The sequence below is a fragment of the Sciurus vulgaris genome (assembly GCF_902686455.1).
Source record: "Sciurus vulgaris genome assembly, chromosome: 12".
Taxonomy (NCBI): domain Eukaryota; kingdom Metazoa; phylum Chordata; class Mammalia; order Rodentia; family Sciuridae; genus Sciurus; species Sciurus vulgaris.
In genome coordinates, this window is record NC_136473.1 from 97,477,001 (window position 1) to 97,491,878 (window position 14,878).

Sequence of the window (14,878 nt, forward strand, 5' to 3'; positions counted from 1 at the left end):
TAATAAGAAATAATACTTTCCTCAAGTTTTTGTCAAATCTCAGTGAAACAGGTGAAGTGCTCCAAAGACCAATGTTCTGCTATATATGTATTAATAATCACTGTTTGATGTTTGCATGAATTAGCATATTACACAGATGTCCTTTTGACAAACTGCTGACATTTGGTCACAAAGAAATTGGAGTTGTGTTTGGGAAACTCAGATACTTTGGACACAAGAGGTGCTGTATGAGAGAGGTGTTATGGTTGGTAAGGCAAAGTCACTGGTGCCTCCGTGGAGAGAGAGAAGCATTTACGAGGAGAGGAAAGGAGATTTTTCACCTGCTTCTGGCTGATGGACTTAATCAGCTAGGATGGTGAACAAGTCCCATGATACACACCTGCCTGTGGACTGAACTGGGCGCTTGCTTTGCTTTTTCTGCGTCTCGTAATTCCATGTCCCGTAAAAGCTAATGCTAGGTCTCAGCCTTCACACTTGAAGAACCATGGAAGAACCGAAAGTAGAGCACTTTACTTTGCTATCCGTCCCTTCCTCTTTCCTCCAGATTACACGAAGCAGACGACGTTTGAAGCCCAAGCCTTTTTAGAAGCTGTGCAGTTCTTCCGACAGGAGAAAGGTCACTATGGATCCTGGGAAATGATCATTGGGGATGAAATTCAGGTAACGCAGGGCTCAGAATTTTGGATCCTCTCTCTGGATGGTAGGAGATCGGGGTCTTTTTAATAAGCAATCAGAAAAGAAGTTGCAAGAATGGAAGATGTAGTTCCAAGGGCCATTTCTCTCTTGACTAGAAGCAGTTGGTCAGTAAGCTATTGTGCACCCACTGCAAGGAAGAGGCCAGGCACTAATAGGGCAGCCCAAAGCACCATAGCCACGGTGGAAAGAGCTGCTCCCACTGTCTTTTATCAAAACACTCTTTCTCCCAAATGACCTCATCCTTCCAGACTAGAAGCAGATGTGAGTAATGGGGTATTGTGCAATGCTTGTATGGGAGGGGGTAGGGTCATTGGGCTTGGATTTAAATCTTGCAAATTATTTAACTTCTTTTAGCCTCTTTTTTCCTCTGGAAAAAATAATTATAATAATGTGCACCTTGCAGTGTTGTGAGAATTAAATGAGATGTTGTTGGAGAAGTATTTGGCACAGGACTTTCTTTATATATTGAATGATATATTTTAATTAATTTTTTGGCAAATTATACATAATAGTGGGATTTATTATGACATATTCATACATACAACATAACAATTTGGTATTGAATGATATATAAATGAAGTAATAAATAGACACAAATTCCAAAAGCATTAGCCAGTTTTCTATGTTTTATTTATCTTTTCTACTTCTCTGCCTCTGTGGTCCCTTATTATTTCCCATGACCCCGGTAAAAATGCCTGTCATGGCCTAAATACCTCTGTGGGCTTGGTCTCGGAGATGGAGTCACAAATCTTCAAAGTAAGCTGTTTTGTGCTCTGACTCCAACCTCCCTGATGACCCCATTCACATGACTGAGCAGCCAACAGGTAGCTAGGTGTGAGCATTATTCAATTATAGGAACCAGTGTCCAAGAATAATATTTATTTATTTATATTTGCCACATCTCCCAGAGAGCCTCTTTTGAAGGCTGCTGAAATTTGTTATCAAGAAACAATATTTGGAAGTTTCCAGATGGTGTTTGCCCTCTGTTTGTTCATTAAACATCTAAAGCCAAAAATTTTCTCATGATAGTGGAACAGTTATTCACTCTTTTGCCTTTGAAACAGAATCTCAATCTCTCTCTCTCTCTCTCTCTCTCTCTCTCTCTCTCTGTCTTTCTGGTAGATTCTAAAGGCATTTATTTCCCAATACTGTATGGCTGGGCATGTAGTTTGGTGGTAGTGCACTTGCCTAGCATGTGTAGGAGCCTGGATTTGATCCCTAGCACCACCCCTCCCCACCCCCACCAAAAAAAAACACACACATACACAATCAAATACTATAAGTGAGGGGGGAAAATCCAGAGGAGGGACAATAAGAAGGACCTGCTAGAAAACAACAGTAGCATTCCATATTCTGTCGACTAAACAAGAGTTATCAAGTGGCTCCACAAAGACCTTGAGTCTCTCTAGTGAAATCGGACTCATAAAACATGAGCGCTGAAAGTGCCTTTCAAGGTATTTGTCCAGCACTCTCGCGGCAAGGAAAAGAACATTCGGGAAGGTTGTCCAAAGCCAGCCTGTGACAGAAATGGGCCTGGAGAAGCTGAAGAAAGTAAATGGCCTGGTGAGGGTTAAGATTCCCATCACCTCTCATACCTGGAATGGAACAGTGAAGCTGTGTTTATCCTAAGACTCAGATAGTAGAGGTCAGGACGCAACCAAACTAGGAGCTAAAGAAAGTGGCAACGTGTAACTGACTTCGAGAATATGATTTCTTTTATCTAAAGCACTAGGTTTATTTGCATTTTTTCTTCGTATCTACTACTAACTTAATCATAATACTGTATGACCCCCAACCCCTGGGGATGGAATCAGAAGATTCTCAGCCTTGTTACATTATCTCTTCAGAGTAGTGACTCACATAGCAAGTATGGCAGGCTTCCAGGGCAATGGTTATTTTAGGCAAGGGTCCAGGCAAAGCAATATCTCAAAATATCTTGCCTGACAGACTGTTAAGGTGAAAATATTTATATATCAATTAAAAAATCAACATAGTTCCTACGTGTCAATATAATGTATCAAGTGAGGTCTTGAGAGAAAGTCTTCTGCAAAATGTAAAGTAGCTACAGTTGGTAGGTTTATTATCTGCCTTTACGTGAGCCAGATGGGCCAGGCCACAGTTCATAATCCCAGAGGTGAGTGATTTCAAGACAAGAAAACTCTCCACCTTTCAGGCCTGGTTCATGCATTCCAGAGTCGTCACCTATTGAATGATTTTGAGAATCTGTATAGATTCTCTCACCCACAGTACTTTGGTAGCACCAGGCATCCGGGGCCAGCAGCCTGGTCAGAACTGGAGCCTGCCTCAGGAAGTGGGCGATGTCCCTGGGCCCCACAGCTTCCTCGAGCTTCGGTGTCTGAAAGGAAGACTGTGGTGTGGCCTTCAGTGAGTGAGCCCAGGTTTGTTGGTTTTGATCAGCCTAATGACATGCTTGATTATATGTGCGATGAAATTTTTAAATCTCAGCATCCCAGTGGTTAGATTTGCCCAGCACTCTCCTGGTTCTTTTTTATTAGATGAGATTACGTTTTTAGGTCCCAATGGTAAAACTCAGTGGATTCTGCTTTGTGCTGAGGAGACTAGAGAACCCTTTTGTTGTTATGATGTATTTATTAGATTAGCTAGAAAAACCCCAGGGCCTCAGGCCCTATTATGGAGAGCACACAGGATAGGAGTGGGCCCTGGAAGGTGAGGGTGGCCTGGGCTGCAGGTCAGAGGAGGCTGGTGTTGGAATGAGACAGGCGTCCGCACTGCACACTGCCTGCCCCCCAGCTCTTCCTCAGCCCCACCCACTTCTACCCCCCTCTTTCTTTTCCCAGACATATTTACTTTTCAACTCCACAGTTGTAAAATAGAACCAAATTTCTTGGAACATTGTGTGGGAAAAACAAAAGAAAACTAAGCCCACCCAAATGGAATGTTCTTTTTTTTCCCCCCTTTGGCCTTGGTATAAAGCATTTGCATCTTTTTCAAATCTACTCACACTCACACTCAAATTCAAATCGATCTCAGCAAAAGGGTGCCTTAGGACTTTTGTTAGGAGTTTTGAGTTCAATATTTGTCAACCAAGATAGTATTTCCTATTGATCAAAAGCTCCGGTGTTAGTTTCTGTGCCTCTTACCTCTCCTTATGGCTCCCTTGGATTGCTAGGTCAGGTAATTTCCAAACAGAAGCTTACTCATCTGAACACGATGAAGCCCTCCCCAGGAATTATTAGTTACCTGCAGAATGTAGTTGTTGGACTTGCTGATTTCCATGGACTTTGCCCATGTCAAGTTCCTATTCAATTCCTCAGAAAATGGTGATTCATCTCTTGACTGCCCCCCATAGAATGGTTAAGAAAGGTAAACAATTCTCCACCATGATCCACCAGGACTAGTGGACATCTTATCCCCCTTCTGCTGTTCATCAGAGTAGGCAGATGCTGGGCAGGTGAGGAATCCCACCTGCTGTGTGGACCTGAGCAGCCTTCTCTCCTGGAAGCCACAAGTACAGTGCGACTGGAGGGCTTGTGTACCCCCACACTGGGAGTGAGCAGAAACCTCACACCCGCTCTAACAGCCCCAGTGAACGGCAACAGCTAGTGAGCTCGCGAGTGTTCCTACCAGTGTGCAGCTGAGCCGTGACCTCAGAGAAAATCTTCTGTAATTCCCAAAGCATCATTTGAATTTTTATGAGAAGCGAGAAGGAGGAGGTCAATTATTTTGGATAAATATTATTTCAACTTCATAGAACAGATGCCTTGAGTGAGTCTCTGTTTTTCTGCCTGTCTTCCCTCCCCACTGTTGCTATGCTTGACCTTTTATAAATCTTTTTCTCCCCCCAATACTAGAGATTGAACCCAGGTCCTCACGCACGCTAGGTAAGTGCTCCACCACTGAGCTAGCTACCCCGCAGATCCCTTTGGTAAATCTTAATCTGCAGCCAGCGTACTGTTGAAAGTTGAGTTGTGAGCCCCAGAAAATTCATGATAAAAGTGAAGCTGAACAGCAAAGCTTCTCCAGTTTGGGGAGTGGGGTGTGGGGTAAAGCAGAGGGGTCAGTGTTAAGGGAGCAATAATGCATGGATGTAGAATCTGCTCAGTTTCAAAGAAACATTTTCACTGATCCAAGCAAAATTTTAGGAGAGATTTAGGAGCACATTTTTTAAAAACACCCTGGCCTCCCCACATTCAGCTTAGCCTACCAATGTCCAATTGTTCCAAAGTATTTCTTACTTCTTTCTTTCTTTTTTTTTTCAAGCTGTGTCCAGATTTATTTAAGATACTTTTCATAAACACTGATAATATTTCAGGCAGGATATGGACAGACAGCGGTATCCAACCACTTTGAAACTCCCTTCTCAGTGGATGACCAGCATCTGAAAGCCACTGTACTACCCAGTGAAGTCTCGGTCCAGTACCCTGAACTGGGAAAGTTCAGAGTGAAGGTCGACACTTCACATTCAGCATGTTGATTAACAACTCTTCATGAACTATCGCTGGCTTTCAAGAAAGGAAAAGAAAATGGTAGAACTATCCGTCCAAAGATCCACTATCTAAAAAGGGAAGCCTTTGAAGGACGATGTCTTAATGGCATCACGGGAAAGTCCAGATGGTCTGATGTAGTGGTAACCAGTTTTGCAAGAGTCAGGTACCAATAGGTCTCTGGGTTTAAGGAAGTGAAGTCTATGTCGAAGGCAGAGAGGGAGAAGAGAACATAAAAACTAATTTTAGTGCTTTCATGCTGCAAGGCATCTGTGCCAAGATGACTGTGTGTCATCGTCAAGGAATCCCTCCTCCTGGGAGCCAAGAGGAAGTCCCTCAAAACTACAAGGGAAAAGTGTTTCCCCCCCAGTGATCCAGCTTTGGAGACTTTTATTTGTGATATGTACTTCTTCCCTCCAGAACAACAACATGTTCTGTGTGCTAACAACATAGCTCTAAAGAAAGTAAAACAAAACTCTGTGTTTTTATAAAACTTGATTTAAAAATAGTATTTAAAGCTGTACAGTCATGAGAAGCATGGAGTCATCGAAACAGCACACACTTCCTCTGGCATTGCCAGCACCTTCAGCCCTCTGTGCCTGGTCTGTCTGGGCATCTCAAATTTAGGAGGGTTCTTACCATTCTTGCTCATGTCCATTTTTCCCTTATGCCCTTTGGGTCCCTTTTCTTCCTTCTTTGCGGGGGCATTTTGGGGCTTGGGCTCAGCATTTGGAGAGCAGTTTAGCTAACAACCTTGAAGATCTTCTCCATAGCTCATCCTTCCCCTTGGCATTAGCAAATCTTTAGCATCCCCTTCAGCCCCCTTCCTTCCTCCCTCCCTCCCTTCCTTCCTTCCTTCCTTCCTTCCTTCCTTCCTTCCTTCCTTCCTTCCTTCCTTCCTTCCTTCCTTCCTTCCTTCCTTCCTTCTTCCTTCCTTCTTTCCTTCCTATGATTCCCAGGATTGAACCCAGAAGCACTTAACCACTGAGCCACATTCCTAGTCCTTTCTATTTTTTAAAAAATTTGAAACAAAGTCTCGCTAAGTTGCTTAAGGCCTTGCTAAGTTGCTGAGGCTAGCCTTGAACTTGTGAGCCTCCTACCTCAGCCTCCTGAGCTGGTGAGATTACAGGTGCGCACACCACATCTGGCCCTTCAGCCTTGCTCTTGGGCGTGGTGGTGGTGCAGGACGTAAGTGGTGGACGGGGAGGGCAGTGGCTCAGGGGCTTCATCCAGTCTGGGGATTGTTTTCAAGCTCTTCCTCACACTGCTCCTCTCTTCTTTTTCTAAATATCAGAGAGGGTGGAGATGGTGTTCTTTCCATTGGGAAATGGCATTGGAGAAAGGTGGGCAGATGGTTCTGTTCCTTGTGAATTTTTAAGCATGTTTATTCCACAAGATTGTCTTAGTTGAGATTTCTGTAACCTCAGAACCAGGAGTAAACCATTAACCTGGGTTTAACTTAGTGGTAGAGTTGGTCTTATTAGCTTGTGTGAGGCCCTGGGTCCCGTCCCATCCCATCCCCAGCTACGCGCGTGCGCGCACACACACACACACACACACACACACACACACACCCATTACCCCAATAGAGTCCACAAAGCCCAGGGTGGAGACATCCACCGAGAGATCTCTAGTAGGCCCGATGCTCAGAACAGCCAGCTGAGCAGGGCCCTCTTCCACTCCACAGATCCTGAGCAACCTGGTGATGGAGGAGCTCCTGCCAACCCTTCAGACCGACCTGCTGCCTAAAATGAAGGGGAAGAAGAATGACAGGAAGAGAGCCTGGCTCGGAGTAAGCAATGGGGTTGCCCTGCAGCCTTCTTCTTGAGATGAACCTTCTCCTCCCTTTTCTTCTCGAGGCATTCGTCGATGTTGATTTTAGATGGTTCAGTCCCTGGGTGGAGAAATGCCCACCTCCAGCCTGCTTAGTCTCACTTACGTGAGGACTGATCCAAACAAACCTGAACTTTAAAAGAAAAATTCAGTTGCGTGCAGTTCTTTCACGTGGGGGGTCTGCGGGGACCCTCCTCCTCCCTCTGCTTGAGCCCCTCCTGTGCTCCGACCTGCAAGCCACGATTCACGTGTCCTTCCCTTCCAGCTCCTGGAGGAGGCTTACAATCTGGTCCAGCACCAAGTTTCGGAAGGATTAAGTGCCTTGAAGGAGGAATGCAGAGCTCTTACCAAGGGCCTGGAGGGAACCATCCGTTCAGACATGGATCAGATTGTGAACTCGAAAAACTTTTTAATTGGGAAGATCAAAGGTCAGTGGAGACAATCCATGCTCCTATTAATTAAATAAGCTGCACGTTTAGGGATTCATTTATAGTTAGATCCCTAACTAGTTGACTGTATCTGCTATTTTCACATTGGTGGATTCAGACAGCCTCGGATCAAAAATGCTTTTTAAAAAATTGCATTGACCATGTACAGATTTCTTTACTTGAAGATTATTTCCTAAACAATAACAATGTAACAACTATTTATGTATTTATTTATTCAAGATTTTTTAGTTGTAGATAGACACAATACCTTTATTTCATTTATTTATTTTTATGTGGTGCTGAGGAGCAAACCCAGTGCCTCATGTGTGCTAGGCAAGCGCTCTACCACTGAGCCCCAGCCCTGTAACAACTATTTACACAGCTTTTTTTTTTTTTATTTTTTTTATTTTTTTAAGTGTATGATTATACAAATGTCATGCCTTTACTCTATATACAAACAGAGAAACAACATGTATCCCATTTGTTTACAATAAAAATAAATTTAAAAAAACACAAGAAAATATTGCAAACCATATCTGTAATGCAGAATATAAAAAGAATGTTTACAATACAGTAGTGAAAAGACAAATATATATTTGCTTAAAAATGAACAAAGTATATGAGCCTTATTATCCAAAGAAGATATACAAATGGCCAGTAAGCACAAGATAACACAACATCTTATCAATCAGGGAAATGCAAATAAAAAGCACAGGAAGATAACACTTCACACCCATTAAGGAAGGTTATAACTTTAAAAATGACATATAATAAAGATAATAACAAATGCTAGCTGGTGAAGGTGTGGAGAAATCACAACTTTTATACAGTATTTACACAGCTTTTATGTTTATTAGGTATTATAAGAAATCTAGAAATGACTTAAAGTGCATGAAGTTTACAGTTAGGTGCATAAGTAAAACACAAATACTGTGCTATTTTATATCAGGGACTTAAGTACCTTTGGATTTTGGTGTTCTCAGGGTTTTGGGGGTAGAGGGATCTTGGAATCAATTGCCCCAAGTATTGAGTGATGACGGTTCATGATTTTAGAGAATTAAAATAGGGGAGGTAATAATAGTTATAACAGAAGCCTGCTATATGTATTATGCAGGGTCTGAATCTTTCCTTGGAAGCCTCATGGACATAGGTGGAGAAAACTTTACTTCATGCCTTGTGGTGTTACCTGTATATTCTGATGCTGCCTGTGCTGGCCTAGTGATAGGACTTCTTACATGGACTTACAGTGGCTTCTGTCCACCTTGGTTGTGCTGTAAATTCTCAAAGACCAGAGCCATATTGCCTTGGTTTGCTCAAGTAATTATATATATATATATTTTTTTTATATATATATATAAAATATATATATATATATATTTTTTTTTAGTTGTTGAAGGATCTTTATTTTATATACCTATATGTGGTGCTGAGGATCAAACCCAGTGCCTCACATGTGCTAGGCAAGTGCTCTGCCACTGAACCACAGCCCCAGCCACTCAAGTACATTCTTGCCTAGTACCATGCCCAGCATAGATGGACTCTCAGCAAATAGTTAAGCCAATGAATAATGGATTTGCTTTTGACAGAAAAACCTACAATTTTGGCTAAGAGTCAATAAATCCGGGTTTCTAGCTCCGACTCCAACATTGGCCAATCATAGTACTCGGGAGGTCATTTGAACGCTATTTGCCTCAGTGTCCCCCTCTGAAATCTGGAGGGATGGGCAAGCTGTGGCCCACCACCTGATTTTGTAAATGATGTTCTATGGGGGACACAGTTGTGCCCATTAATTTACATATTGTCGGTAGCTGCTTTGTGCTTTAACACTAGAATCGAGTAGTTGGAACTGAGTCCTTATGGACTGTGAGATTCCAAAATTGACCCTCTGGCCCCTGATGGAAAAGTTTGCTTCAGTGACTTTGAAGGAATCCCACAGGATAAATTCTAAGGTTCTGCATTCTCTCTGGGGCCCCCATAACCCCATGAACACACCACACCTAATGTCACTTCAGAGGAAGAGCATGTAGGCTCATCTGTGATTGTCAACAATCTTTTTAGGTAGTTAGTTCTCAGATGTGATTCGCTCATTAAAATATGTTTGCCACTGGCCTCCTGAGCAACGTGGAGCTTGAGCAGTGCACACGGAGGGCCTGGTTCCTGGACTCCCAGGTGTGCGGTCTCATGGGATTGTTGGCTTGGCGGATTCTCCTCTGCAGTTCAGGCCTCTTCGTTCTCAGCTCAGCTTGCTTCCGGCTCTCGGGATAGGTCCTACCGAGAGGAGATGAGAAGGGGTACAACACAGCAAGCGCGTGGTGTCTGTGTCTGGTCTGTCCACACCATGCCTTCCAAAGCCAGATGCAGATCAGCTCCAGAGCACTGTCCCTTTGCTGCCATCCAGTCTCATTGCTCCTTGAGCACGATGATCTAGTGTTGACTATACGTTGAAACACTCCGTACAGCTTCAACACTAACACCAGCTCTCATGCCAACTTTCTGCCCTTGGGGGCTGAGCTGGGCCCAACCACGGTCATTCTCATGGCTGAAATTAAAATGTTCTCTCCCCTAACTCTGCGGCTCTATGTGTCCTCATAAAACGGAAGAAGAGTCTTCTCTGGACTATTAGTTATTTTCTGAAAGAAACCTTAGAAAGTCGGGCGTAGTGGTGCACACCTAAAATCCCAGTGGCTTGAGAGGCTGAGGCAGGAGGATTGCAAGTTCAAAGCCAGTTTCAGTCAACTTAGTGAGGCCTCAGCAACTCAACTGAGACCCTGTCTCTAAATAAAATATAAAAAAGGGCTGAGGTTGCGGTTCATGGTTAAGTGCCCCGAAGAAAAAGAAAGAGAGAAAAAGAAACCTTAAAAGGAAGTAATCCTGAAGTCATTTTAAAACAAAATATCAGAAACACGTTTTAACCAGGCCTCTGGTTTTCTGCCTTTTAAATAAGGAGAGAAACTTCAGACTGCATTGATAAAGGGCCTTGGATTTCAAGCAATAACAACTTTGGGAGTAGTGAGCAGTATTCTCTCTACTTGAGTTCTGCTCCACAGTTATTTTTTTCATTTAATCAGCATTTATTCTGCTTCTGCTGGATACAGGGGCAGCGAGAATTAAAAGACAACATGATTTTACAAGTAGAAGAGAATGTCACAGATACTGGAATAGGAGGAAGACTCTGAGAGATGCCCCAAGAGGTTGGGACAAAAGCTTAGTGATTCGCAGTCAGGACTCAGAGCCCATTTCAACTTCAAAACTGCAGTGCCCCTCAATGAGGGTGCTGTTTGAGTGCTGGGCAATTAGAAAGAATGATGATGCCAACAGGTACAACAACAGTCAACAGGAACTGCGTGCTTCCAGGCTCCTTGTCTGCTCTAAGCACTTTGCAAATCATAAACTCATTTAATCCTCATCGTAACCCTGGGAAGTAATTACTCTTATGAGCTCCATTTTACAGATAATAAAACTGAGGCAGAGATTAAGGAACTCGGCCCAGGTTCCATAGTTAGTGTGTGGCAGTCAGGCTCAGAATCCCTCCTGCCCCAGCTGTCCGGCTCCATGGTCTGCTCAGGGCTTTTGGCCAGCTGTAATAACTCGAGCAAGCCTTATGAACTAACATGTCACAAGACCATATTCATCACAGCCGCATCTTCGCAGGCTTGAGAAAATAGCAGAGCATACGTGTGTGGGATGTGGAATTTAATCAGCCCATGAGCAACACCTGCAGGCCACAGTTCTGGAAGCTGAGTGGTGATTCCAGGGCATTAGGCTGGGTGGCAGTTGAACTGGGCCTTGAAGACATGCGTAAGATGTTTATGAGTAAAAATGGAAGAAGGAAGGCCCAGGTGTAAGAAGGGTGAAAGAAGGCCTGGAGAGCAGGAGGGAGCACTCTGTGTGAATGGGGAGCAGGAGGGAGCACCCTGGTGAATGGGGAGCAGGAGGGAGCACTCTGTGTGAATGGGGAGCAGGAGGGAGCACCCTGGTGAATGGGGAGCAGGAGGGAGCACTCGTGGAGAATGGGGAGCAGAGGGACCACACTATGGGGAATGGGGAGCAGAGGGAGCACACTGTGGGGAATGGGGAGCAGGAGGGAGCACTCTGGTGAATGGGGAGCAGGAGGGAGCACTCTATGGGGAATGGGAGCAGGAGGGAGCACGCTGTGGGGAATGGGGAGCAGGAGAGAGCACTCTGTGGGGAATGGGAGGAGGGAGCATGCTGTGGGGAATGGGAAGCAGGAGGGAGCACTCTGTGGGGAATGGGAGCAGGAGGGAGCACTCTGGTGAATGGGGAGCAGGAGGGAGCACTCTGTGGGGAATAGGGAGCAGGAGGGAGCACTCTGGTGAATGGGGAGCAGAGGGAGCACACTGTGGGGAATGGGAGGAGGGAGCATGCTGTGGGGAATGGGGAGCAGGAGGGAGCACTCTGTGGGGAATGGGGAGCAGGAGAGAGCACTCTGCGGAATGGGAGGAGGGAGCGCTCTACGGGGAATGGGAGCAAGAGGGAGCACACTGTGAGGAATGGGAGCAGGAGGGAGCACTCTGTGGGGAATGGGGAACAGAGGGAGCACTCTGTGGGGAATGAGAGCAGGAGGGAGCACACTGTGGGGAATGGGAGCAGGAGGGAGCAAGCTGTGGGGAATGGGGAGCAGGAGGGAGCACTCTGTGGGGAATGGGAGCAGGAGGGAGCATGCTGTGGGGAATGGGGAGCAGGAGGGAGCACGCTGTGGGGAATGGGGAGCAGGAGGGGGCACGCTGTGGGGAATGGGGAACGGAGGGAGCACTCTGTGGGGAATGAGAGCAGGAGGGAGCACACTGTGGGGAATGGGAGCAGGAGGTAGCATGCTGTGGGGAATGGGGAACAGAGGGAGCACTCTTGGGGGATGGGGAGCAGGCTGGAACAAGTGCCCCGAGGCTTCGCCCACCCGCCCTCCAGAGCCATCTCCACCCCAGGCTGCAGGAAGTCAGCCAACTCTGCCCAATCATGACTGCATGTTGCAGGATTATTCCAAATTTTCAATTAGATTCTTTTCAAGTAGTTCCTCTCACAGTTAATTAACTAATGATTAATTTATTCTCCTGGCAATTTTGCATTTTAATATCAAAACAAGTCATTTTTACAAGTCATAGATTATTTCATGTGTAAATCATACAGTCAAAATGGGTTTTTTCCCTAATCGGTCTACGACCTGTTTAATATTTACATCCCAAATATTTTTAGGACCAGTCATTTCACATTCTCAGAATCAGAGGACCCCCCTAATCCTCCAGAACTCTGACTTGCTTCTGTAAACCCAAACCGTTCATCTCACTGTAAGCAAGTGATCTGCCAATAAGAACTTTAAAAACACACTTGAGTTTAGTCCCTTTGCAAATTAGGGTGTGACCTTGGCCGAGTCACCTCACACGGTCAGGCCTCTTTTTTCCCATCTGTAAAATGGAGGTGGGACACCCTGGGGGGTTTGTGCTTCCCCCTTCAGTTCTGGGATCCTGTGACGAGGCTGTGTGGCCTGCCCAGCTCCACAGAACAAGCTCAGCTTGTCCCCTCCCTCCTGCTCCCGACACTGGCTGACCCTGAGAATCCCCTGCGCTAGCTGCCACAGGCTCCCCTGCCCTGCCCTGTCACACCCAGACCTGTGATCTTCCTCCTCCAAATCAAAGCTAGTGTCTGTCTCCAGGGAGAGGAATTATGATGACATTTTTAATCCCACTTTATGATTTTCTGTACCTACCTGTTGCGAAGCCTGTCGTCCTTATCAGGAAAATACATTGGGGTCTTGTCTGGATTTGCTTTAATTACACATGGGGACAGAAGGCAGGCAAGGTGGCAAACTGAAGGGAAGTTCGTTTCATTTGGCTGAGGAAAGATTGTCGCTGACACTTTAAAAAAGTCTCTGGGTGCGAGAGGGCGATGGAATTATATTCGTTCTCCTAGAGAAATAAATGAAAACAATAAATTATGTTTATAGGGAAAAAAAACTGCATTTGTGAGGAGAGTAATGGATAGGAGGAGGTGGGCTCCCTGCACTTTCGTAGTATCAGGCATTTTGTGTCCAGAGACCAGGCAACGAACTGCTTCCATCCCAGGCAGAGGGGATTCGGGCAGGGGGAGCCTGTCTGCCCGCTTCTTGGATCAGCCATTGGTGTTCCTTTCTGAGCGCTGGCCCTGGACTATTGTGCCCGTCTGTCTTGCCCCTTCGAACCTGCCTAGGCTGCCCAGTGGCTCCATGGGGCACCATCCGGCCCTGACCTGGCTCCAGGGCCTGGACCTAATCTTACCCACAGTCACACTTTTCCGGCTCTTTCCTACCTCAGAGTTGGTGGCCCAGCCAGCCGAGAAAAGCTGCGGGGAGAGCGTGCAGCCTTTCCTGGCGTCCATTCTGGAGGAGCTCATGGGGCCGGTGAGCTCAGGGTTCAGCGAGGTGCGCTCGCTCTTTGAAAAGGAAGTGGATGAACTCAGCCAGAGCTTCCGGGCCGCCAAAGACAGCGTCCAGCTGAAGCAGGTAGGATGCCAGCTGAGGAGCCGCGCAGGTGGGCTCTGGGGCTGCGCTCTGCACTGGGCTCATCCGCCTGCTGCCTGCCTCCTCCTCCTCTCTCGCCTTGTCCTTCCATCCATTCATCTGGCCTTTCTTCCAACCGTCCATTCTTCCATCCATCCTCCTAATTGTCTTATTAAAGGTTGTCAAGGTGCAGAACTAATAATCTGTTTGTATAAGTGAAACAGAATACTCAGTGCATGTATACCCAATATTCATACAGGCAAAATCAGTCATCACCGATCGGCACTGATCCAGTCTACCCCAACCCCTAGCCACCTTCCCTCCCTGCTCTCTGAATTAGCTAACATAAATCACTCCATATATTTTCCTGTGCTTTGTCTTTGTTCATACAAATACATAAGCATTTATCCTCATCTAAAGAACTTTCGTTGATTTGTTTATTTTCAAAACTATACACTTGTGATATAGAACAGGGTTTTGCCAAAGTGGGGGTCCTGGTCAGCAGTGTCACCTAAAAATTATCACCTAAAAATGCAAATCCTGAGGGGCTGGGTTTGTGGCTCAGTGGTAGCAACTTGCCTAGCATGTGTGAGGCACTGAATTTGATTCTCAGCACTGCATATAAATAAATGAATAAAAAGTCCATCAACATCTTAAAAAACATTTTAAAATAATGCAAATCCTCAGGCCCCCCCCCCCATCAGATCAGGAACTCTGGGGATGGGACCCTGATGTCTCTTTTAGCAAGACTTTCAGCGGATTTGGTGCAACCTAAAGTTGAGAATTACTGGCATGTACGTAACTTGGCACCTTGGTTTTATACTTGACATATCATGATGAACATCCTTACAAGTCAGGAGGTTAAACCAGATGCCCCTGGTTCTTTTTCTTCCCTCCCTCCCTCCTTCCCTCCTTCCTTTTTGGCCTCTTTCCCTCCTTCCCTCCTCCCTTCCTTCCATCATTCG

The 14,878-nt window shown here is 45.6% G+C and overlaps 1 protein-coding gene across 1 annotated transcript in view; it reads left to right on the top strand.

The window, feature by feature from the left end:
• Positions 1 to 14,878, top strand: part of NIBAN1 (niban apoptosis regulator 1) — a 137,985-nt gene that overhangs the window by 106,700 nt on the left and 16,407 nt on the right. The window contains exons 6-9 of the mRNA XM_079107750.1: positions 545 to 660; positions 6,850 to 6,954; positions 7,261 to 7,423; positions 13,729 to 13,916. Of these exons, the coding sequence (XP_078963876.1) occupies positions 545 to 660; positions 6,850 to 6,954; positions 7,261 to 7,423; positions 13,729 to 13,916 (572 nt within the window). The remainder of the gene's footprint in view (positions 1 to 544; positions 661 to 6,849; positions 6,955 to 7,260; positions 7,424 to 13,728; positions 13,917 to 14,878) is intronic.